Source organism: Harpia harpyja, chromosome 4 (genome assembly GCF_026419915.1).
Source record: "Harpia harpyja isolate bHarHar1 chromosome 4, bHarHar1 primary haplotype, whole genome shotgun sequence".
Lineage (NCBI taxonomy): Eukaryota > Metazoa > Chordata > Aves > Accipitriformes > Accipitridae > Harpia > Harpia harpyja.
The window spans coordinates 82,502,771-82,529,786 of NC_068943.1; the positions used below are offsets into that span (position 1 = coordinate 82,502,771).

The 27,016-nt window shown below is 38.8% G+C and overlaps 1 protein-coding gene across 14 annotated transcripts in view; it reads left to right on the top strand.

Annotated features, from left to right (window-relative positions):
• Positions 1-27,016, top strand: part of TANC2 (tetratricopeptide repeat, ankyrin repeat and coiled-coil containing 2) — a 273,282-nt gene that overhangs the window by 53,263 nt on the left and 193,003 nt on the right. For all 14 annotated transcript variants that reach the window (XM_052785087.1, XM_052785092.1, XM_052785093.1 and 11 more), the window contains one exon: positions 4,705-4,804. In XM_052785087.1, coding sequence (XP_052641047.1) covers positions 4,738-4,804 — 67 coding nt within the window. In that variant the 5' untranslated portion in view covers positions 4,705-4,737. The remainder of the gene's footprint in view (positions 1-4,704; positions 4,805-27,016) is intronic.

The window sequence follows — 27,016 nt, forward strand, 5'->3', positions numbered from 1 at the left end:
CACAAAACTTGACAGCAGTGGCCAAGTAATGTTTGTACGTCTCATTGGACATCAAACACTTTTTTTGAAAAAGAGCTTAGCTTTACTAATCAGCTTTATATAAAAAATAATTTTATTTTTAGTGAGGTGATCACAGAAGAGGAAAATACTGGGATCTAGCTGTTTTAGTGGTGGTATATGGGGCAAAAATAATTTGCTTTGATTTTGAAATTCCATGTCTGACAGACAATGTCTTTCCCTAGGAAATCTCTAAAAAGAAGCGAAAATTACTTCTGTGGGCTGTAATAATGTGTAGCCACCCAAAACGTGAAGTAGTTTTCACAGCCTGTCTACAAATTCTGTCTTAAAATTAAAAAAACAAAGAAATAGGCCTTAGTCATCCAGGAGGATTTAATGAGATATTGCAGACTTGTTTAAGCTTAGCATTTGGTGTAAAGTTGCAGCTTGTAGCGTTCAGTCTGTCTCTACTCCCTTGCCTTTTTTTTTCCTTATTGTATTTGTACTACTGCTTTCTCATGCTCCAGAAACTGTTTTTGTTTGTGTATTTCGTTGAAATCTACCTTTGTTAGAAGATAAAACAACATGTGGCAGAGTCTGTCTATACCTAAACCAGAAGATTCTTGAGCTGTTTTTTAAAAAAAGCTACTTTTGTGAAGTGCCACTGATACTATGCAACAGAGTTCATAGAGATAGTGCCTTTTTATTTATCTGCTGATACTGTTTGGAGACTTTTGCTCGCATAATATCTTCATTAGATTTGGTAAAGTTACAAATGACAAGCTAAATGACAAGTGTAGTAGCTCTTGGTTGCTGTATTTGATGATAGCAGTATCCCATGGCAGTGGGAGTGTAAAGGATCTCCATCAGCATACTGTGTTTTTAGCTTCTGCTGACACAGCTGCTTGCGAGACTGGAGAAGAGAATTAACCTGGACTGTAAGATGTATTGAGGAGTTCGTTGGGAGTATGAAAAAATGTCTGATCCAGCTCCTTCTAATACTGTAATACCATTTGCTATTTAATCCTTCTAATTCCATGAACTAATATGACCAACAGAATTCTTAATTTAGAGTACCTATTCTTAAATATTATTTCTGGCTTATTATTAACTAAACAGAGGAGGACCTGTGACCACATTTGCTCAAAGCCACAAAATAAGGTGGCTGTGCATGCAAAAGAAAAACAGCAGTTGATTTTGGTGACCGGCTGATTCTGCTACTCTATATTGTGAAAATCTTAACTAATCAGGACATAAATTTACTGAATACTTACACTTGGAGTACTACAACATTGTCTGTAAGACACAATGAGAAACCATGTCATGAGTTGAAACCACCACCAAATAACTAGGTCTATTACTAAAAGGCCTTTCTTTCCATCTCTCTCCTGTGCCAGTCGCTAAAGATCTAGCAGTCCTCTGAGGCTTCTAGGTGAGCTCTGAGAACATGGAATTAGTCCTTGAGTCATCCCATAGCTGGTAACTCAGGGTCTTAATGCAAGACATCAATACTTTCTCTACTCCATGGTTCTTTGGAGCAAATTCATGGAGGCCCCATATATGCTCTATGCAGAGACTTAATTAAATCCCAGTAGCAGCACAGCAACTTCTGGCACAGTTTGCCATGTGAAGGCTAGAGGTAGGCATCATTAGCAGTCATCCTCACCTTTGGCACTGTTCAGGCTCAGTCCAGTTGGCTCCTTCAGCAGAATTAGTATTGATGAGGTTATGCCTCAGCACTGATGGCACAGCTCCACTCAGTTCTCTTCTCAGTGCAAGCTGATGAGGGGATCATCCCTAAACCTCCTTCTTAATTTGTAGGAACTTTGAAGTTTTGGGCTGTCCACTGGCTACCATGAGAGTTTGATTGTGAGGAAAATGCCATTATAAAGATTGATTGTCCTTCCAGACTTAGATGGGACTCAAAATGGATACCTGAGAGCTGCTTTTTTAAAACAAACAAGAAAAGAAAAAATCCTACGCTTTTCTGTAGTGTTTTTTTAGCAGGAGCTTTCTCCTCTACCCTAGTCTCACCAAATGCTGCAAGATTGTTATTTATTTACCTGATTTTTACCTAACTCTGAAATAGCAAGCTGAGTACTTTACAATCCCCTTTTGCCTTTCCACCTGCATTGAATAACTAGTACACAATGCCACAGGTAAAAGACGAAAAATAGGACGTTATTCGTGGCTGGTGATAGGCAAAGTCTGATGTTACTCTGTCATCAGCAGTGGAGTTGATTCTGATTTACTTTAGCATGAATAGAGAATCAAACTTATAACTTAAAGTCTGCAGGTTACAAAACGGTACCATTGCTTAACTCACTGGAGTTGCACACTCCGAGTATGACTTCCGTGGGGATGCTTTCAAGATCTTACTCAGACATGTGGCACTATAGTCACTGCGCTAGGTTAGTTAGGGCAGGTAAGTTAGGTTTGGGTAGAGGAGCTCAGTGCAGGCTGCCTTATCTGCCTGCAGAAGGGATAAATTCTTAATCAGTTAGCCACCCCTCTGCTCCGTGCTTCACCATTCCAGCTGCACTCCCAGAAGTACCTCTGTTTGCTTGTTGAAACAGAGTTGTGTATTCTTGCAAGCACGATGTGTTAGTGTGAATTATTATTAACCCTGCTAGCTGGTGAAACTTTTTCTCCTTGTTTTTAGGTATTACTATCACAGAGCAGAAAGAAACTACCTCTTCTTGTTTTGCCTGTCTTGGAAAAATGTTGCTAGGGGATAGTTATTTAAACTTTTCGGGAAAAATTAACTTCATTGTGGCTATGACACTTGGCTTAATATAAAAACCACCTGCGCCTGCTATTTCTTAAATAAATAGATCAATCAAACGTACACATTATGTTATCAGCATAGTGCTCAATACTGTAGAGGAGGAAAAGATAAATCACATTCAGACTCAAGCAGTTCTCCAAAGAGTAGCAGGAGGTGTTTACTGCCGCCTTGTTGTCTTGCTCAAAGCCTAGATAAATACATTTGGATTAGTGGGATGTTGGAGGGATTATAATATTACCATGTTCTAGAATAAATAACACTTTGAGTTTGGTTGCCTCCTCTTTGTGTTTAATGTCTACTTCATATTTTCTCCTTCTGATGTTGCAAACAGTGTTGTATATGAAGGAGTTTATTAATAACAGATTGTAAGAGAGGAAGGATATGTAAACCCAGAAGTTTTCTTTCTATGCTGCAAGCTGGAACACAACAGCCATCTAAAGAAACTAAATAAACAGAATTCAAATTTAAGACAATTGTGTTTGTGCCCAGATGGAAATTTTTTTGTAGTCATGTAACAGTAGGATGCTTCGAAGAGGGGTCTAAGCTTTGTTTAGGAGCCCTGGGAATAAACCTGAATACTAGCTCGTTGTGCTTTGATGTCATTATGCAAGGCCTCAGAAAGATGCCAGATGATACTCAAGCGATTCATAGATGCAAAGGAAATACTGGTACTGTATTTCCTGTTTAATATTCATGGATGCATGCATACATGCATGGAGGCAAACATACCCCCAAATCTGTTTGTGGAATCTAAGAAGTAAATGGGAACTCCTGAAAGTCAGGAAAGGCTAAAGTTAATGTCATTCGTGCATGCTTGCTGGTGTTCGTTATGTGTGTGCTCTGAGTTACTGCCTTGGAATATTAGTATCTCTCAGTAAGTGAGTAAGTCATATTAAAAGGAGTTTCAGTGGCTTTAAATATGCATATAAAGCTCTTTGAACTAGGTATTATTGTATGAATGTACTTGAAAGTATTAGATAAATGTGAAGAAACTCAAGATAGCATTTATTGAGCATCCTCCAAGAAGAACCTAATATTGTTGCAGGAAAAAATTTCATGATGTCTTTCCATAAGATGAATGTGTTACCTTGTAACTATGGAATATTATGTGTACAATATAAGGAAAGTTGTGATTTATTATATGTCCTGATCAAAGACTCTTTACTATTCTTTTGGTCTAGTTAGGAGCTGCTTTTGTGGTTGCTGTTTTGATGGTTTACCTACTTTAGTAAGAGGATGTTCCACCAGAACAAGCTGTCAGTGTGTCTGGTGAACCCAGAAGCTCATTCTTTTATCTTCAACAGCAGAGAGACAACTTTTTTTTTACCCCGAGACATATAGAGCAAGGAGAATATATGGATAATGTTCCTGTTTGATTTTTGTGTCTGTTAACTCTGGGTTTGAGTGGCTTTCCTGCTCATGACAATTTATTCAACTCACAGAAGAATTTGACAGTCAACTAGCCCAGGAGCTAAAGACAACAGCTTTTGTAGTCTGTGGGTTGTTGTCAGCAAGATTGACTTTTTCTGAGCAATGTGAAGGGTAGCAACTCTTTCTGATAGGTTTGGCTCCAATAGTAATGGGAAATGGAAGCAGAGTTTGCTAAATGCTGTGTCTTTCTCAGTTTAGTGTGATAATAATTTGGTCGAATCACTTGACAAAATAGGTAGGTCATGCTAGCAGTGCTGGAATTGTGTTGTCGTGGAAATAGCCTGGATGAATGAAAGCAAACAGAATGGTAGGCTTTATGTGGATGTTGGTGTCTATTGTTAGGAAATGTATTCGCAAAATAGTTTTTCATCATTCTAAGTTTTTAATCTTGTTTTTAGCACTTTCTCACTGCTTCTCTGCAATGGTTTCCTGTTGACCAAATTGGAGTGTTGATTTTTTTACATCTGTTATTCTTTTGCTTTACACAGTTTTTGGGATACACAAAGTGGAACAGGATCGCCATGTTTCGAAACAGTCTCAAGATGCTTCTTACAGGAGGGAAGTCAAACCGCAAAAACAGGTCCAGTGGTAAGTAAATGTCAACTCCTCATGCATGTGTTTTATTTACAGTTTTTGAAAGTACTCCTTTTATGTGTGTTTCGGTCTTACTGGGTCTTTTTTCTTTTTAATGAATAGATGTACTCAGTTGATGATCTTGTAGACTCAAAACATCATCATAGGTCATTTTAATATTGTGCTGTGATTTAATATTTAAAAATATACGTATATTTATTTTAAAATGTATGTAAACCACAGTCTGTTTTTATTGGGGAAATAAGATGTAGGGGAAAAACAAATAATATTTATACATAATCCTGTAGTAAACTAACATTAAGGTTCATGTTTCAATTATGGAAATTAAGAAAATAAAAATTTTTTCCTTGAAAATGACTGTGAGAACTTGCGGCGGTGAAATCTTCTTCATTACAGGCAATACTTGTGACAGCAGTAGCAATTGTTTTTATTTTTTTACTTTTAAACAGGAGGGAGAGAGAGGAATGGGAAGAGATGGAATTAAGGAGAAATCGCCCAAATTTAGTCACCAGTTCTGTTAGTCTCCTTTTTCCGCCATCCCAGGAAAGGAGTTTACAGTTAGCACTGGTTCATATGGCTTGGCCTGTTTGATCCATGAAGGAGGTTAGCAGAGATTGTAATTGTGAAGCAAAACATTATAAAAATATTGATATGCTTTAAAAACCTTCTTATTTAACTTCTGTTTTTATTTCCAAAATTGGAGTGCTGGCAGTGTAAGAGCTCTTAATTAGATCTTTCATTTTTCTTTTTAAAGCCATCTGGCAGCACATTTTGAATATTTTGGGATACAGTGTTTATTTGTGCTTGTGTGTCTGTGTAAATAGTGCATATGTATATTCCATGGGAAACCACAAGTGAAGATGCAGAGATACAATGGTGATAAATGCAATGGAAAAACCAGGCTATTTTCCCTTGGTTGAAACAAGTTAACTTGTTATTTCTCACAGTGCCAGAATTTCCCCCCTCCCCCACTTTTAATATCTTAGTACCCTGAGTTTTATGTGGGGAAGGGGAATTGTGTTTTTCAGCAGTACGGCTTCGCTGTGTCCTGAAGTTGCCTGCTAGCGGTGCTGACTTCGTTTTGGTCCTTAGACATCAGTAGTCTGTTAGAGTCTGCTTTCTGATGAGAGTCCCAGTTTGTGTTGGTTGATCCTGAAGATATTTGTCATGAAAAGTTTAAGCAGTGTGTCATGGTGTTGACTTCCTTGCGTTAGTTATTTTAATTGGTGTGTATCTCATATAGTGCGAAAAATGTCTATTTTGCAAAGACACCCTAAGTAATTCCAGCCTGAGGTCGTGGTTGTCATTCACTGGTTTTATGAAGGAGATTTTCTTTCCTTATGAACTCCTTAGTCTTTTGTTGCAGGAGTGGTTAATATGAGGGAGGTACCTGCATAAAAAGGCAGGTTTGGGAAAGACACGCGAGTAGATGGCTCTGTCCTCTTGTGATTTTGTATTTTGAAAGCTCAGGAAAGTACAGGTCCTCTGATGATACTCACAATCTTTGGAAAACTGTAAATAGACAAATATCTTAAATTGTGGTTTCTGTATGAAGCCGCATCTTTGTCAGATGTTCTGTTATCAGTCCCTAGTATTCCTTTTGGCTTATCTCCCGAAGAAATATTAAGGATCTTGTATGCGCGGAGCTTTGCAAATATGTGTTTCTTATTTTGTGAATGAAAAATGTAAGTTCTGAAATAACAAGATTTGATATGCTTGTACTTCTGTCTTTAAGCAAAACAGAAAAAGAGATGGGTCTTCTTAAAAAACAATATGGGAGTCTTTAATAGATGAGGTTTTCTCTAATGCCTAATGACCATACTGTATGTTTAATTTATTGCGTTTCTGCCTTTGAAATAAGTTGCTTTATTGAGAAGTTCTGTTGGCATTCTTCAGGGGAGGAGAGGGAATAGAAAAAGGAGATGATAAGGTTTGTTATATTAACAGTGTCCAAATGGAAAACATCCCTCCACTGGAAAGTAATTTTTCAGATAAGTGTTAGTCTATCAAACTATAACATGGCATTAGATGAATTCGTTGCTGCTTAGATTTTTTTTTTAATAAATATATTTAATTCTGTATTTCTTTGCAACACAGTAAGTAAAAAAATCAGTAGCTCTTCCAGGTACATTTCTGTGTAGCCTACAGCATTATAAGCCCGAAATTTGCTTTATTTATTTGCTTTGCAATTTTGGCGAACTACAAATTTCATGCTTTAAAAGTCAATAAAAAAGGAGAGTGCTTATCTAATAATATACAAAAGGAATTTGCCACCCTCTCACTGCAGTGACAGAGCAGTCCTGCGCTGGTCTGAACAACCCAACTTGATACTCATTATCTTACTTGTCTGCTTTGCTTACCCTAAACCTCCGTGCTCCCTTTCTCTTTGTCCTCCCTTCCTTCCTGGTCTCTTGGTATGCAAAGGAAAGGATCTTGAGGAATCCTCCCACCCCCTTGGATAAATGCACATGTATAACTACAAGTCCAAGCGTTTAATTTTCTAGAACGTTTTCCCATGGTGAGTGTGTACCTTCAGGTCACCTACATCACTGTTGCCTTCACTGTTAAGGTTTTGTGGGGGCATAGGTGGGACACTGGGGGTTCTGGATATTTTTCAGCCAAGTGCTTTAACAAGATTAGGTATTTATTGCATTTAAAAAAATATATTTATCATTAACATGATTTAGATTGCTAATTAGAAGTTGGAAATGAAGTTTCCCTGATGGTTTTGGTGTTCTGACGTGCCTTGTGGCCGCAGAAGCTGTTACATCACGGGGCAGTGTGATCTGGAGGGTAGAGCCAGAGGAGAGGGAGTGTGAGCTGCCCTGGCAGCAGAGGCAGATGTTTCCAGAACAGCCCGTGTTCACAGGGAAACTGCAATGCAGAGCTACACCCATCTCTGGGAATTGGGAGCAAACTCAAAATCATAAGTTCTGTGTTGTGAAAGTAATCTATTAGAGGTTTCAGGTCTGCTGTTGATTCACCTTCCATGTAATGATTTTAAATTACATAGGTAGGTGACAGCCCACTCAGGTGTCTCTGGTGCGTGTGGGTTTGAATGAAATTGCAGTGTGTGTATCTTAATTTCCTACACTCCAGTCATTTTGCACTCCAGTGCGGGAGTAAACCTTTGAAGGAGGGTTAAAGGTATTGTGTTTTTTTTCTTGGGGAATCCAAGTGAGCACAATGGCCTTTGAAATTACTGTTCTTTGCAGTTTCTTTCATTTGCAGTGACATAGTTAGCAACCGGGGTCAGTGAAGTCAAGCTAACAATCCCTAGATGTTGTGATGTGGTTTTGATAATTCTTCATGATTAAAAGAACACTGGTAGTGGTAACAGTAAAATGCCTTCTTATTATTCCTCCTTCAGAAACTGCTGAGCAACTTCTCTGAAGAACTGTGGTTAAAATTTATTTTGACTCAGCTGGGGTGTTGTTTTTTTTTCTTAGGTACTCTTTATGGTATTGTGGTTCAGGAACACACAAAATATTTATAAAAGAAGAATACCAATTACATCTGTATGAATGTACAGTTACATGCAGTAATGCCAATTAAAATAAATGAATTTCTACTGCAACATCAGATTGTGTAATCTCCTGTGGTTAATTTTGTGTGTATGTACTTTCAAAACTCTACTGATAGGATTTTGTAGCAGCGCACTGTATGCAGTATAACTCTGTGCATGTGTATTTGTGCACATATTTAATCTCTTGTCTTAACAAAAATTCTCTTGTGACTCAAGATATTTTACAGTAATGCCTTGAGGACGCATTATGACTGCAATAGTATTTTGATTAGGCTGTATTTTCATCTGTCATAAATGGATATTCCACAAAGCTACCAGACAACAGTGTCTGTAAAGCTGAGATGTGATCTGAATGTAGTTAAATATTACCTTTATTTTTCTATTCTAAATAAATTTACAGAGATATGCAGACATGTAAGTTTTCTGACTGCAGTGTGTATCCAGGACTAAATTTACTTAGGATATGTTTGTTTTAAAGTGTAAAAGGACTGTGCTTTGCCCCATCCTTTTATCCCTTCTGGCTGAAGATTTGGCATGATTATTGTGGCCAGAAGCCCTATGGCTAGGGCAAGCAGTTGCATTAAAACCTGCAGGTAGGCACTGCTGCATGCTGCTGCTTGTCAGAAATTTTTCTGAGGCTTTTCTCCCCCTAATTCAGCCCTTCCAGGGCAATTCTGTTCTATTCTCTGAATGCAGAGACTATAAGGTATTCTATTGTTTTTTATCTGTTTATCAAGGACCTGTTTCATATTTATCTGCAGTTTGCTTGCTTATACTAAACATTCATTGATCTGGGTATGTATTTAATTAGTTTACATCAAATCAGTCTGCTAATACATTCATTCCAGTATCACGTTAGTGAAATAAGCCTGTGTAATGGATCCAATCTTTCTACTTATTATAATTATCCTTGTTTCTTTTCCAAGCAGGTGGACTATTTCCTTCTTACATTACCACGTTAAATTAATACTACTGTAAGAGTTCAGATTCCCTTTAGAACCTAGTAAAACTCAGCTGCAAAACTGTGCATTTTATTTGGTTTTATATTTCTCCTCACTTTGTGAGGTGTAAGTCCAGGATTTGTGCCTTTTATTTCTGGCAGAGGCCGAGGTAGATTCTTAAAGTACTCTTGTCTTTTTTTTGCACGTTAAATTTATCTGAGGCATGTAATCCTTTATAAACTAGCCCAAAGGCTCTGCTTTTTTCTTCTGAGTTGGCTAGGAATTATATCTTACTTGTTCTTAACTGATATAATGCACACCATTTTTATCTTGAGCTTACCAGCTAGGAGCCTGCCTGTCATTCATAATATTTTTGATGTAGGGTTTTTAAAACCTGTTCTTCTTTCCTGGTTCACGGGAGAGCCAATTACTTCTAACTTCCGATGTATTTATAGGGTCTTTTGGAACCTGCCACTTTATATTTTAATTCCAGGACTAAAAGAGCCCCTGTCAAATGTTCTTCTCTTTTGATTCTTGCCTTTCTAAGATAAAAGGCGTTTCTGTGAAGGTCTCATCACTGCTTTGCCAGAACTCCATGCAGTTTCTTATCTATCTGATCTCTTTTGGAAGTCTAAGCATAGTTTTTACCCCAAAAGAGTTTTAGAAGGTCACAATTGCTTTTTGGATTTCATTTCTGAAAGAAATTGCTGAGTGATGAGATCCAGCTGGTGGGTCCTATAGATGTTGGGATAACTTAATTTAAGAAGGTATTAGAAGCAAGATATTAAAAGGACCTATCAGACTTACAGAATGTATTGTGGTACTGAATACCAAATGTATCCACATGTTCAAGGTACTCCATCCAAATAATAATTCAGACCATTTTCTTCCAAAATTTTGCTAGTTATTCATAAATCCATTTTTTAAACAAGTCTCGAGTATGTTGACAAATCCATAGCTCCTCTGACCATGCTGAAGTCTTGTCCTTGAGTTTATTAAGAATGAACTGACCCTTCCTGAAAGTTTGTTTTTCATTTATGTAATTTAGTGTATTTCTTCTTAAGAAGGAATTATATTGGCAAGGTATGTGTGTAGACATGCACCCATTTTTCTTCTTAGTAAGGCATATTTACTTGGTCAGACTATGTCTTGTTCATATACCAATCTCTCTTCCCAGACAAATAAAAGATGCATGGACGATAAAGCTTCTGCTTCTCTCCTGCACAGCTATGGTAGAGATAATTTTAGCAGCTTGTGCCCATATTATTCTAATACGTATTTCTTTACTTCTGATGATTTTTAATAACAGCACAGATGTTAACCTAACTTGCTTTATAGCTCATAAATAATTCTTATTTGACAGGTCTGTTCAGTCCTTTACTGTGTTTATAATTTTTTATTAACCGACTCAACTGTTCCACTAGAGTTTATCAACCTTATTGTTTTATGCTTCTGTGTGTGAACATGTGGGGGAGTGGGGGATAATCCAGCTCTGTCAGCCTAAGCCTTGCCAATATTTTCACAAATCTGACCATCACCAGCTGTAACAACAAGTGTGTTGACTAAGGCTGCCTCCATCCTGTTACGAGTAACAAGCAATGGATATCCTCACCCCACCTCTTGTGTTTCCAGAGCCCTAAAAGTGACTTTATTACCTGAAGCACCGTTCAGTGAGTTTTGTTCCCACACCCTCTTTGTGGCTCTTTCCACCCTCTTGAGATTTAATTTATTGTTTTATTCTTTATGTTTTTTGTTTTCATCAAATACAGATGTAGATATATTAATCTTCTGGAAAGGGATTTTTTTTTAGTCCTGTCTCAACATTTCCTGATTGTCATCTCATGGTGTTACATGGTATTCTTAAATGATTTGATGTGCAAAGTTTTTTAGAGCCATATTTTAAGCCTTCCTCCTTGCTTCGACCCTCCTCTTCTAACTTCCCTTATTGTGGTACAGTTATAAAACTCCTTTTTTCTTTGCCCCTGTTTTCAAGCCTTGCAATATGACTTTCCTCCATTTTTCTCAACATTTCAGCTCACCAGATAACTGCATTTGAGTGCATTATTTCTAGAATCTGGAATATTTCAACTTGTTATGTTTTCTTTCAGTTAAATCTTCTTGCATACTCATAATCTTGTAGTTCCTCTCAGTATTCCCAATTTTTAGGCTTTATTTTTTGTGGGGGAATTGAAAGAATGCAGTGTTTCTTAATGTCTGATTTTTATGATAGAGCAGAATCTCCCTGTCTTTGAAATGCTGTTATTTTGGGCTCTTTACTATGAGGCTTAAGTTTTGGCGACTTCTAAATCCTTTTTCCACACTTATGTTGAACTGTTCAATATGTAACATTGTTTGAAAGGCAGGCTCTGTGTATCAGGTATATTTATGGTTTTGATACAGGTGCAGTTCTTATTTAGTTCCTCCCTTTTCATTAAAGTAGCCTGTATCAGAAATACTCCTCTTTTTCCTCTCCCAAGACAAAATGAATGAAAGAATCTTCAGACTCTGTCCCATTTGTTCAAAAATGTTAAACTGTAAAATTAGGTACATGGGTTTGGGGAAGCGAGAGAAAAATGTTTGATGTATTTCTTCTATGCTGGTTGCTCTATTTGTTTCAAATAGTTAAAAAAGAGAGGAAAGCATGCCCTGGGTATTTGACAGGATTGCCTCCTTTACAGCTGCTGGGAGCTAGTTCTTTTTCTTTTGCTGTTTTACCAATTTTTCATTTCTATCAGTGCATCTACAAGCACTCCTTTTTCCTCAGTCATCCACATTTTATTTTTCAGACGTATTCCTACTTGCTGGTTTTTATCCAAGATTTATCTCTAGGTCAGTGAGCCCATTCTCAAGTTCTTCCATATCAGCTTTAATCCCTCTCAAACCTTTCCCTTCATTAGCGATTCTACAGATCTGATTGCTGAGATTAATTCACCGAAGTCCCTTCTAATAGCGGGGGCTGATTTGTCCTCCTGCTCTGCTCTGAATGCTGCTTCCATTACGGCAGCCATCTCCCCTTCTGCTGTCCTCATACGTTGTTCTGAGCTCTTTAACCTCCAGAGAGTTTCTTCTAGGGAAAAGAAAAAGGCTTTTTAAACCGGTCCTTTATGTGGGCAACCATTCTGCAAACAAGGGAATCGATTTTTGAAATTAAAGGGGTCAGGAGTGGTGATGTTTGCAGGTTGTGCCATTTCCCCTTCAGAGCTCAGCCCTTAGGCAGTGGTCGGCTCCACTGACACTGTGCCATCGACCACCTTTTCTCACTCCAAACTTATCTGAAAGCCTTCACTGTGCATGCTTGGGTTTGAGCCGTCAGAAACTACAGTAACAATCATTTGTCTTTGTGGGTTATATGTAATACTTTCCATTGAGTGTTGTACTGGCAGAACGCTGTATTTGACCAGAGCTCATGGAGTTCACTGGTCTTCTATATAAGCTTTGGTTTCATGCAGGAATGAGCAACACAAGAAAGCAAGGGGTGCTGGTGATGGATGTCTGGGGCTGTGAGTACAGCTGTGGAAGCTGCTCTTGTTTCTTACTGGAGAAGGAGGGTAGGAGGCTTGGAAGAAAAGAGGGAAACATGATGTTGGGAGTATCTGTCTTCCTCATATTACATGGTATTTGTTTCTACTGCATTTGCCAACAGTTTTAATGGAGCTGCATAGTGAATATTGTAACAAGTTTTAGAAATAATTTTTAAATTTCCTTGTAGATACCCCCCCTTTTTTTTTCAGAAGGGTATTTTTATGAACAGTACTGTTCAGTTGTGCAACATAGCTGCTTTAATCCCTGTTGAGTAACTGCTGAATGCTGCTTGAAGAACACAACTGGCTTTTTACTGTACTGATAACTGCTAATAAACCTTGAAAGAGCTTTGAACAGCCTCTTCACGCAAAGAATATCAGTGTAGATAGTGTAGTATGAAAGCTGTAATAAAGTTGTTATGAGTTGGAGCTCCCCAGTCATTCTCCAGATGCTTTCCACCAGAGCTTGCTTCTGGTGCCTCTGTATCTTCACAGGAGAATGTAGGAAGGTGGAAGGTACGTGCCAAGAAGCATGAGAAGGTCCCTGGAGACTAGGAAAAGGCAAGCGTTATACCCTTCTAAGGGAAATGAGAGGGTCTGGAGAAATACAAGCTTGACAGCCTCAGCTGAGTCATGGGAAGATTATGAAGACTTCTTCAAAGCCATTTCCAGGCATGAAAGACAAGGTCTTTGGGAGAAGCCAACACAGAAAGAGTTATCAAGTTCTAAATTGTGCTTGAGCAGCCTGATTGCCTTCAGAGATGAAGTGACTGGCTCTGCAGTTGGGAATGAGGTGGTAGAGACAGCTTACCTTGACTTTAGAAAGGCTTTCAACACAGTCTAAGACCCTTGTGGCCAGCTGGAGGGGATGTGGATGGACTGCAGCCTGAGAAGAAAGTGTCAGGCTTGAAGGAGGGTGATCAGAAGTTCAAAGTCATAACTGGTGGTCAGTTATGAGGAACATTCCTTAGGGGTTGATGCTGGCATCAGTAGTACGTAGCATCTTTAGCAACAACCTGGACAAGGGATGTAGAGCATCCTCACCAGGTTGGTGGATAAGACTGTCTTGGAGGCAGCAGCTGATACATTGAAGGGCAGGGAGTCCGAAGGATCCCGATAGACTGGAGGAACCTTACGGAGTTCAACAAGGACAAATGCGAAGTCATGCTCCTGGGACAGGCCCTGTGTGCAGGCGATGGATGATACTATGATCTTTTGGCTGGGTGCTCACAAAGAGGTGTGGTATCAGGGTTCCAGACCTTCTCCTGACAGGTATTTAGGTACTTGGTTGTTACGTGCACAGAAGTGGAAGCGTATTGGTGAGTGAAGAAAGAGAGGAAGCAATTGCTGAATGTATGAAGCAGGAAAGAATGGTCAGTGCTGTCAAATAGTGCTTCTTTAATGATTGGAGTGCCAAAAATTAGTAGAAATATTGTCCATAATCTGTGTGCCTTAGATTTATATTTGTAAAATGGGGACAATACCTCATCCCTTACCCTTGCATATGAGCAGTCCATTTTTGTATAACACTTGGGTATTTTGATGACAAGTATTGTAAAAGAGCTCACAGCGGTTACTGATTTTGTCAAAATCTTCTTACTGCATACTAGGCGAGTCAATGTTGTTGAGCTTTATAATGCAATACTGCATAGGTGTTAAGCAAATCAGAAGCATCAATTCTATTATTAAATCTAGCAGAATTTTTGGGGCTGAGGAAAGAAATATATCAGTATACTATTACAGTCAGACTTTAGCGACACAGGGGTGGAAGGGGGACAGAATAGAATACATATATTCTGTGTAATTTTAGATACATCTGGGATTTTGTGGTTTTACTCATATGGCCACTAGTGGGTATATACTAGCCACCTATAGCTGCCTTACTCTCGCTGAACCAGTAGAGGGAGTAGAAGTTTTCTGACAAATCGTGTCTCAAAAGCTATGCTGAAATGCACCATGCTGACATGCAAAGGGGATAAAGTTACATTTTTCCATGTCAAATGACCTTGCCTTCTCTTACTTCTCAAAGAAAAAAGTTTTCTCATACACAATTCAAAAACAATATGTACACTTGCTTCAAAAGAAAATACCATAATCAACTTGAGGGATTTGCTAAGCCAAACTGTTGGGAAAGTAGAATGTCCTTTTCAGGATCTCTGAGGAAACCTTAATAATTACCATATCTATAATAGTTTTAAAAATACAAACAAGTCAATTAAGAACAAAGGTTTGTATCTGTGAATTCAACTATTTCATCTGTAAAATCAGTAATGTCTAAGGACTGATCTTTGCCTTTCTCTACTGGAACAAGACTAGCCCCAGTTCTTAGGTAAGCAGCAGACTTGGATTCCTTAGCTTAAAGGACGATTTAAACAACATGAATAATCTAATCTGTAAAAAATGGATTTCTGTTTTTTATACACGCAAATGTCTATTTTCTTGTAATCAGAACTTGATGTGGCACAAAAATAAGCAAACATCTTCATATGCAGTAAAAATAATTAAAATGGAGAAAAGTTGAAGCTAAGTATCAGGGTTTGTATTGTTGGTCTTTTTGAATGTTGCAACTGTAATTTCTGTATGCAGCGAAATTCTGCCTGCAAGGATTTCAAATTAATCAATGTTGATCATAGAAAGCCATAGGAAATCTCCTTTACTAATTAGTTTTCACATCATGTGACTTGGCACAATTTCAGTAAGATTTTCCAAGCAATAAATGACATCGATAGATGAACTTGGTGGATCTCTCTCATTGTATAATGTGCAAGTGTGCAGTACTACAGCAGGAGCCTGTGACTCATGGAGGCAGGTGAGTTGAATTCATCTCTTAAGAGTAAATTCAGCTCTTTGGAAAACATTCTTTCAAGGTGGCTTTTCACAACTTATAGTACTAAATTTAGCTTTTTTGGAGTCTACGTTATGAAGAGATTTGTGAAAGGCTTATACTTCAATGCCTTTGATTAACTTGTAGGAATATGTTCGGTAGGACCACAAGAGAATAATCTTTTAACAACAATATATAATTTTTTTCTGCAGTATAGGTAATACAAAGAATATAAAGCAGAAACTTTGAGTGGCAGAGCATGTGGCACAGATGCTACAATGCAAAAGTTATGCTTTTTGTATTAGTTTGGGGAGAGGGAAGGAACGTTCTTCTAGGTATCCTTTGAATATTATAAAATACTGTGAAAGGAAGAAATATTAACTGCTGTGTGGGATAGAGGGAGTCTGTATTCCCAGTTCTACTGTAAAATATCAGAATGCAAAATAAGCCTCTCGTCTCATAATTTCATTTTGTGTTTAAGCTTCTAAATGTGGTGATAAAAGTCAAGATGAGAGTGTAACTGGATGGTGGAAGGTATTATTAGGTTGTTACTTTATTAAATTTCATTTTCAATATGTTTGATTTTTCAACTATCCAGTTATAAAATAAGCAGCAAAGAATATAGAAAAAGATGGATGAGGTGTGATGACAGTCAGCAGAAGTTGTAGTTACTGCTCTGAAAGAAGCATTAGAGTACCTCTGTATGTCAGAGACAGCTTTGGGTGGAGAGATTAATGTACTCTTTGGCTATAAGGCAAGCCAAAGTTACGTCCCAAGGTGGTTCTAGCTTGATAGGATCTGAAATGCTAACCTTGAAGAGTTGCTGTTGTGATAGGAGTTGAAGCAGCTTTAAGCAAAGGTATGTCAGATGATCGCGAGGAAGTTTCTGGGATGTCAGAGTACTGCTGATTTTGGGGGTGTTTTTTTTTTTTTTTTAATTTAATTTTGGTATTTAATCACAGTTAAGAAACAATCTGCAGTTTCGTCACCTTTTGCAAGAAGGAAGGAGACTCATGGAACATGATTAGAGACTGCACGCTGATTCTGTGCTCCATGTGCAAAATATTTTTTGCATATCAAACACTTCTGTACTGGCTGGAAATGTTCTCTCTTACAATGTGGTAGGAGTATTCCTGAACAAAATGAAACAAAGCCTACTTCATGAATTATTTTTTATTTATTTGATGAATGAAAGGTGTGTTGGATTTGCGTGGCAAGGTTTTGGTAGCGGGGGCTACAGGGGGTGGCTTCTGTGAGAAGCTGCTAGAAGCTTCTCTTAAGTCTGACAGAGCCAATGCCAGCCGGCTCCAAGACAGACCTGCCGCTGGCCAAGGCCGAGCCCATCAGTGATGGTGGTAGTGCCTCTGGGAGAACAGATTTAAGAAGGGGAAAAAGTTGCTGGGGCACAGAAACTGCAGCCAGAGGGAGGAGTGAGAACATGTGAGAAAAACAACTCTGCAAACACCCAGGTCAGTGAAGAAGGAGGGGGAGGAGGTGCTCCAGGCACCGGAGCAGAGATTCCCCTGCAGCCTGTGGTGAGGCAGGCTGCCCCCCTGCAGCCCTTGGAGGTCCACGGTGGAGCAGATCTCCACTGCAGCCCATGGAGGACCCCACGCCGGAGCAGGTGGATGCCTGAAGGAGGCTGTGACCCCGTGGGAAGCCCATGCTGGAGCAGGCTCCTGGCAGGACCTGCAGATCCCTGGAGAGAGGAGCCCAGGCTGGAGCAGGTTTGCTGGCAGGACTTGTGACCCTGCGGGGGACCCACGCTGGAGCAGTCTGTGCCTGAAGGACTGCAGCCCATGGAAGGGACCCACGCTGGAGCAGTTCGTGAAGAACTGCAGCCCGTGGGAAGGACTCACGTTGGAGACGTTCGTGGAGGACTGTCTCCCATGGGAGGGACCCCACGCTGGAGCAGGGGAAGAGTGAGGAGTCCTGCCCCTGAGAAGGAAGGAGCGGCAGAGACAAAGTGTGATGAACTGACCCCAGCCCCCATTCCCCGTCCCCCTGCGCCGCTGGGGGGGAGGAGGGAGAGAAAAAAGGGAGTGGAGTTGAGCCTGGGAAGAAGGGAGGGGTGGGGGGAAGGCGTTTCAAGATTTAGTTTTTATTTTCTCATTATCCTACTCTGATTTGATTGGTAATAAATTAAACTAGTTCCCTCAAGTCATCTATTTTGCCTGTGACAGCAATTGGTGAGTGATCTCTCCCTGTCCTTATCTCAACCCACGAGCCTTTTGTTATATTTTCTCTCACCTGTCCAGCTGAGGAGGGGAGTGATAGAGTAGCTTTGGGGGGCACCTAGTGTCCAGCCAGGGTCAGTCAACCCACCCCAAAGGTCGTGTCGCTAGATGCCGCAGGAGGTGCATGGAGGGCGGTGAGTTATCGCTCACTGCTTCTGTTTGCCCAGACTGTACTGTTACAAAGATGACTGAGCCACTTCGCTTGAACTGGTGGTTTTCTGTGTGCATACCCAGTTGCTGGATCCCTGGTGTCCTTTAGCTCTTTGGAGCATGACTAGAGGGCAAACTTTGCCTGTTCTTCTGGTCTGTGGTGGTTGTATTCTGAAGAGGTTGGTTTGTCTTCAGTGCTGTCTCCAGAGAGCTGAACTCTCTGGCCTTACATGTCTGTTAACCAGATCCATTTTCATCACACTCTCCTCAGTATTATTAATCCTTATCAGTCAAAGCATGCCTTTACTTAAATTTCCACCAAAGATGTGGAATTTTTCCATATTATTTTTTTTTTTCAGTTCCTAAAGATAAATATTATTTAGTGTGACTTATCCATGGGAAGTGTTGATACAGATTCTTGCATTTGTTTATTATATTGACAGATGTTGAAACCATATTGCTCCATCCTAGATTTATGTTCCAGGTATGATTGGCATTTTTATTTTTGAGAGATTTTTGTGCACTAAATATTGGCCAGCTTACATAAACCTACTATCTGTAGTGAACTGTTCTAATGTGTGATCGTAGGATGGTTTAGGTTGGAAGGGACCTTAAAGATCATCTGGTTCCAACCCCCCTGCCATGGGCTGGGACACCTTCCACTAGACCAGGTTGCTCAAAGCCCCATCCAGCCTGGCCTTGAACACTTCCAGGGATGGGGCTTTGGTGATGCATACAAATATGATCAAACACAATTCAGTAAAGGTTAAAATTGGCTCCCTTCTTCTGTATCCTCTTCCCAGCCTCCAGGGTTTTTCTATGGCTTTTCCAGGTGGCTTTTTTCATGTGGCTTTTGCAGCTCCTGGTTCAGCACTATGTATGTAAAGTTACTGGTTTTGCGAAGACATATGTTTAACTTCATTCATATAAGCATCTCTTTGATGCATGAAGTACCTGTACTAAGTGTTGGCAAATCAATGTCTGTAATGTCATTATTAGATTCTATTATTGGAGTTGCACTTGTTCTTCCTTTTTTCTTTTTTCCTTAAGGAAGAGTAAGTATCTAGTAGTTACTAATATTTTTAATGTAAAAATTCTCTTTTCTTTATAAGAGAATTGATTTTTAAGCTATCACCTCTTTAGAATTTTCTCCTCTTCAGACTGTTTCTATTGCATGCACAGAAACTTCTAGTCTCTCAACATTTGTATGAGGACTTTTTAAAAAATATTGGATATATTTTTAGATAACTCATAGATAATTTTTGCTAAAGCTTCCATTTTTAAATGACCTATTTGAGGGAATTGTGGAACTTTTTACTGCAAGATCTTTCTGATGTGGAAGGATTTATTTTTCCTTTTATATCATCATTTTCTTTTTGAGGATGTGATCAGTATAGAAACCAACCCATACTTGCCTAGCATACAACCCCCCCCCCCCCCCCCCCAAAATCAAAGCAAGTTAGGGACATGATTTTACAAGAAGCTTTGACAAGGTGTCCAGATCTTAGTAGAAGGTGTTCTGGGTCATTTAAGCAGGTTTGAAAATCAGCATCTTCTATTAGGTGAATTATGATAACGTAGTGCATGAAACCTTTTGTTATACTTCAGAATAGTTATCAACCACCAACTCTCCTCTAAGACCTCTGTTACTAATTGCCGATAGACAAAAAATAATCTGATGATCTGGACCTTTGGTCCATTCTTAGAATGAGAAATGAAGATCACGGACTACCTCATGATTGCAATATACTGATTTAAAAAGAGGAATTTAATTTATATTTGAATTTTCTTTTGTTAAAATTTCAAGTGAAGTGTTAATTTATGGATTTACTTTTATACTGACTACAAATCAGTCTACTTTTAACTTACATTAAAACACTTTCTTTCACTGATACCACAAGAATTAATAGTGCATTTTGATGATTTATTCGCTGCGTTGTTTTTGTCCAATTTAAACGATTGAGTCATACGCTTACACTTCTTTTTTTTAAAGTATTCCATGAAGTTTTTCACAGTGAAATATCTTACTCTGATCACTGAGTCTCCAACACTGTTTTATTAAAAGGAATAAAAAGCTATGGAAAGCATTCTTGGTGGTGTTTCTGTGTTTTTTTTTTTGTTTAGAAATTCAAGTTCAAAAATGTGTCTGTATTTTTAATTGGCATGTTACATGAACAAAGCTTGTTGGAAGGTTTACAACAGTGCTGTGTTATTAAATACAGACATCTAGAAAGACTTCAGTAGATCAAAGTTCTAAAATAGAAGAAAAATTTGAATTCTAGGTGTCTAAACATCACAGCTGCCTTTTAGTACTGTCTGCTGATCCAAATGGCTGATAAATGATCCTTAACTGGGAAATGTTGCCCTGAAAGCTGAACTGCAAGATAAAAGCCCACTAACAGTTTATAAGCTGAATATCCAGCTATTCTTTATCTTCTCTTTATTGACAATTAAACAAAGCAAGAACTTTTTGCTCACTGCATATGCGTGAGACATCTTTGCTATTAAATGGAGACATTTGTCTCTGCTGGTTGTTCTTTGTACAACCAACAAAGTTTACCTCTTCTCTTGATGCACTCCAGAGAGAAGATCACCACTTTAAAATAGATGTGAAGTCGTGAAAATAAAACTTCCTTGTTTATTTTCTGAAGCAGCTCAGGAGGGAGTGTACTGTTTGTTCCCACCTGTTCAGCATTGCACTTGGGAAAGGCTGAGACAGGGTAACTGCAGGAGCTGCACCTGAAAGCACTTCAATAAAATTAGGGCACAGTGAGACAAATATCAAATGAAACAGAGGCTACTTCGTAAGTACATAATGACAGTGAAGCAGGCCTTGTCATAATAATTTGCTTATTAATTCAAGTCAGTTTTCTTAATTTTCTTCCTGTTTTCCTAAGTATTTCCCACACTGCATGTTGTAGCACTTCTAGTGTTATAGTTGCAGAAAAGTATTGTGTACTGACTTTGAGCTTTTTGATTCTGTATTTTGTAAACCCATATTTTAACAAAATAGGGATGGCTGTTTTATTCACAGTGTGATGAGCTTAAACTGAAAATAATTTTCATTTTACTAAACAAATTGATCCAGTTTTTAATTGGGATAAATAAATTCTTTGGACGTGGGCCATTTTAAAAAAAGTATTTATAACTTTACTTTGTCTGATTTTCCAGGAGTTCTTAAATATCGAATGAGGAGGAGTATGTAGGCTTCTCGGGCACTTCTGAAAATCCTGTTGTGTGATTACCTGCATTTTCAAGTGACTAGATTAGATTAATTTGAAATCTGGTCTTCTACCTAGTTCCTTTTAAATTCAATAGGATAACAAAAAGGAAAAGTGTATTCCAGAAAACTAAAGAAGCGTCTTTTTTCACATTTATGCAAATTTAATGCATTCATGTTGTAATATACTTGTTACGTGTTTGTTTCTTGGTGGTTTTGTCAGTGGGTAAGAGCTTTGCCTACAGGTTCTCAGGCATCATGGTGCACAAGAGGTTAATGCCAACTTTGGTTTTTTTCTTTCTTTTCAAGACAGAAAGTCTGTTAGTATTTCGTAACTATAGTTGGCAACAGTAATGATTTATCACAGGGTGCATTTTCCAAATGTGTCTCTTTAGGACACTGTGCATGAAAGAAATCCGGGCGGCTGGCCTTCCTCCAGCTTCTCCAGCAGAGAGAATGAATAACGTAGCAGCTCAGGGCCAGGGAGCCCAATTAATCTCCTGTGAAAGGAAGAGGTCTTTTGGGCTTCGGAGGGGAGAAGCCAGGGAGAAAGGAGACTGGTAGATTCGCCTTGGCTATGTGCAAGGTATCCTTCTGGCTTGTGCTGCTGCTGGCACCGTTGCCTTTGCCATGTGCTGTGGATAAAACAGTGTTGACAACGGAGAGGGTAGCTTGGCCATTAGTCTTGGCCAGTATAGCAAGAAGAGAACATTGTGAAAGAGCTCCTGCCTTTTACTTCCTTAATTGTAAAAGCCCCTTTCAGTGAGTGCAGATAAGCTTCCTTGAGTAAATACTGTGTACTGTCAAAGATGTCCATAGATCTTGGCTGCAGGTTTGATCAAGGATTAAAGAACTTCTTCACAGAGCATGGTTTCTTTGTGCTGATGCTTTACTTCCCCCATATTTGCAGGTAAGTTGGGGAGTATCTTCTGAAGTCTGTCAGCTGAATCCTAGAGACGAGTGCCTTTGTAACAGGAGAATGGCTCCCTGTTTTCTCTGAACTGGAGGTATCTGAAGAAATCTGATTTTTTAACTTTACAGGCAGCTGGTTTGCAAGCAGTCCTATGTAAGAATTGTAACTAAGACGACTGCGGACCTACATTAACTTGTTCTTCTATTGTTGTGCATGTGAATTTCTTGTTAGGTATGAACAAAAAAATTCATAATTGTCAAGCAACCAGTACATTCTTGACATAAAAGTTACTTTTTACCTTGCCACCTTCTTTTCTTCTCCTTATGATATAACTAGCGTGGATTCCTTGTTCATATAGTATTTAGCATATTTGTGAAGTTACAACCAACTTAAAGTAGCATTGCAGAGTTCTCCAAAGTCTTTAACATTTAAAATGAGTTTTAATGAATTATCAGTATTCTGAGTTGAAGTTAAAACTAATTTTAAATTTTCAGTGCATTTTCCAGCATTAGAAGTCAGTAATAATTTCATTATGTTACACATTTGTTTGTGCTCATCATGTGTTCTATTTGTAGTATAAACGCTCAGTCACATGAGCAGTTTTTCAGGCTGGAAGTGTTTTTCTAATCAGTGAGTCCTTTGTGCTGTGGTACTTTGGTTGGGCAGTAATGTAAAAATATATGTAAAATAATGGCAACAAAGAGGTAAACCCACAAAAATGATCCACTTTCATGACACAGATGATATCAATTCACCAAACATCCTCTCTGAAAATAAAATCAAAACCCCATCTCCTAATTCAACCTGTACGTTCCAGAAAACATTGTGATTTTCAGATACCGATGTGAGCTGTAAGACAGGAGTGAAGCCAAGAAAACTTTGCCAAGAGTGGTTTGCTGCCAGCTTGGTTGTACTCAAAGACCCCTTTTATTTCATGTCATGTAATACTGATGTTAAAATTGCAGCAGTTGCGTATGTGCATCAGTGATACTGAGAATGTTCATAAATTGTGGAAGGGGACTTCTGCGGTAATTTAATGGAGTGTAAATAAAGCACAAGCTAAGATGACGCTGCTGCTTTCTTTGTACAATGCCTCAGACGTCTGCAACGGTTGGGCAACTCTATAGCCCGTAGTTTGGGGAGTTCTGCTCAGCAAAACCGATGGAAAGAGAAGGTAGATAACTACCATAAAAGTGAGATTTGAAAAAGTCCCTGAGCTTCCAGTGTGTGAAGTGCTTAATAATTGAGTATATGAGGAGCCATACCCCTATGTTTATTTTTAAGTAGTAATTAAATCTCTGTAAATCTGCCTTATATGTAAAAATCTTAACTCAGTTACCTAGTTTTCTGTTGAATTTTGAAAATAAATGTTTCAAGTTAAAAATTACATATGCAAACTTACATTACAAACTTTAAAAGGGGTGGTTAAGATTAAGCTTACTTTCTGAATTGAATGTATAGGCTTGAGCAATAGGCATGGGTTTACGTGCTGCTGTTGTGGCAGTGCCACATACCAAACCAGGATACTGCTGAGGTGGTCACCAAGAAGTCCCCGATCCTCCTCCTAGCACAGCGAGTGGTGATCCACGGCTGTCTTGCAGATGGGAGGAGGGGGAAAGGATCTTTAAAACGTGCATGGAACTGGATTCGTAGGTGTGAAAAGGATGCATAAGAGTCCTGATGCTGTTTAAAAAGCTGTGTTGTCATCTTTCTGTTGTTTACAGTAAGCTATAAAAAGGAAAAACGTGGATAATAAAAAGGTACTTAAGATTAGCCACTCAAAATTTGTTTAAAATGTTTTTCTGTACAGAGAAACCTGTTCAGAAGTTTTCAGTGTCAGTTTTCTAGACTTGGGGCAGTTTTAAACAGCAGTTACAGTGAAACCTGGTCATAAAATTTGTAGTATTGAGCCGTAGGTGAGGTGTATTGTGGGACAGCATAGTGATTAACCCACAAAGTAAATAATTGAGTTGAGTGATGATCAAAACTTAATTGTATATTACTAAACTTCAGTACAATACCTAGATACAATTTGTTTTAAATGGGGGTAATCACAATTGATAGGAAAGCTGATACCCACTTCAGTAAACAGGTCTGTAACAACTTTGTGATAACGTGCTGGCAAAGTGAGTGCCTGTCCCCGTTAGCTCGAACCTTGGCTAATTATTACATTGAATCGGTACAAAAGGTAACAGAACTCTACAAATTATTTTTCAGTCTGAAAAAGGTCAGGATAACTTCGTGTTTCATTCTCTTTAGTGCTATCTGTGACTTTCTTTTTGGCTTGAAACCAAAGGGGCGATACATAATGAATGCAGAGTTAAAAGGAAATCAGAGCTTCAAAAAAGAAAGATCCTCTGTTGGGTGGTAATAAATGACTGGTGAGAACCTGAGTGATGGGAGACATCTAAGCAGGAAAGTCAGTGTTGCTCTGAAGGAAGAAAATTGCTTTTATCTTTCATGTGGAGACTTGTATGTAATAGGGGACAAAGGATTTTACCAAATAGCGTTTGTATGACGAACATATGTCAACTATATGTTGACATAAGAGACAATGCTTCTAATGAGCAAAAGCTGATTGGCAGATGGGCATGAAGTGAATGTCCTGCACCATCTCACTCTCTCATACCAGGTCCATAAATCATTGAGTTCAAGAGGAGGCCAGCTCCTAAATTTCAGCATCAGGTGATCGCTGTTACAGATGTAGCCCCTAAAACATCATCAGACTGTGCTCCAGAGAGACCGGGCACCCTTGCTGAGCTGAGCCGTGGTGAAATAGATGACTGCTCTCAAAGCTGGCGGCTGTTGCCCAGGTCCCAACACCTGCATCCCGCTCCTGAAAGCTCGACGGGCTGGGGGCGAGGAGAGGCGAGAAGGCTCTGAGCATTGCAGGTGTCGCTTACGGCTAATGGAAATACTGTTTAATGTTTCAGAAGCATGGAAGCCAGAGATTTTTATAACTTGGAAATCTTTTTAGTGGGAAATCAATAACTAAAGCTAAACTGTGCATTCTCTGTTATGAGTTCTTCAGCTAAGAAAAGCAGACAGAGGTGCCCACTGCTTAGTTTGGAGAGGATCTCTGAGCAGGAAGCACCCAGTGCTAATGTTGATATCCTTGTTTGCAGAAACCTATGGGCTTGTTGATGGCACTTATTTTTCTCTAATGTGACGTGGGAAGCTCCTGTATGCCTCAGTTCCTGCATCCAGCTGTATAATCACTATAAATTTTAACTACATAGGTACGGTGTTTTTAAAATTCATGAATAAAATATGTTGTATAATTTCCAAATATTATTAGCAACACAATTTTTTACTCCAGGTATTCATCTTGTCATACAGTCACCTTCCCACATTAAAAAAAAAAAAAAAAAAAAAAAGCAAAGAGTATAGTTTCTGATTAACATACACTTTATGCAGTACAGGTGTCTCTAGACAAAATAGTGATTTGTTATCAGTAGAGAGAAATATGGGTGCCGCTTCTTCCACATGAAATAGCCAAGATGAATTGTATCCGAAATTACATGTACCCGTTTCTTTCCAGTGACAGTAAAAGGGTTGAGATGATTAAGGTATAGATATCTCTGTCACTGATGCGTAAACTTATTTAGGATTCCTTCTGCTCCAAAGTAACCCAAATGTTGGTTTATATGATTTCTTAAGTGTACGTACCTGTACATGCCAGGAAAAAAACCCCACTTGTCCTTGTGTCTAAAATTCATGGGAAGTAATGCTGACAGTGTATCTTGTAGGAGTAGGACTTCAGCTAATAAATTTATTATGACAAGGGTTTTTTCTTACTGTGTTTTTGCACAAGCTGCCAACACAGTAGGACCCTAATTTCAATTCAGGCTTCCAAGCACTGCAGTAATAAAAATAAACACAAACATACTTGCACAGGAAAAGAGTTCTTTTTTAATTCTGCAGTTGTTCTTAGTAGCCTTGTGGCCCCTGGCTGAGTTGATAGGGGTTTTTTGTGGTTTTTCATAAATGATAAGCAATATGGATAGTTAATCTAGGATATCTAACAAGCAGGCAATGTACCTTTACATTTTGAGGTACATTTGTGAAGTGCATGTACTATCATACACAGTTCCAGCAAGAGTCCATTCTGTGCTCCTAAAGAGATGAAGTTATTGCCATTAAAATGTAGTGGGGGGAAGAGGGAACCCAACTTTTTGAAAAGTGCTGAGACATTCTAGCAGCACGGTCACTTGCTGGGTGATACTTTGCTGGATCCGTGTTGCAGCTCCCTCAATAAACAAAACAAAGCCATAACTCATACTCTGCTTGAATGACCTTCCTTGACGAGAGAGGAACTTGTATGATAAATGGATGGACTTAAGTATGTTTATGAATTGCCAAAGCCTCTTAAGCCAAATTGCTATTTTTACTTCATTAATTAGAATGTTTCCATATTGCAAACAGTGATGGTTTTACCCCAAAACAGATGGCTTGCTCCATAGGAAATCTAACAACGTGAAAATACCAAATGTGCTATTCACTGATTGAAGTTTTACTTACGTTTTTACATTGAATGAGTTTGCATCTCTTTTCCATTATAAAACATGAAAAATTACAGCTTACATTTTAAATAATTTAGCGGCTAAGGCAAAGCACAAAAAGTAAAACATGTAATAAACTGCCTGAAATGATTTTGTATGGCAAGGTTTCCTAGCTTTATTTTGGGGTTTGGGGTTGGTTTTTTGTGTTTAGTTGTTGTTGGTGTTTGTTTTTTTTTAAAGTCATTTTCCATGTTGTTAATTGAAGAAATTGCAAGTTGCTAGGGATGCAGGGATAGGAAGGTGGCACGTACAGCCTGTTGTGCCCGAGCGATGTGTTCTATTGCAGAACCCAGATCTGCTCGAGGAGGGTCC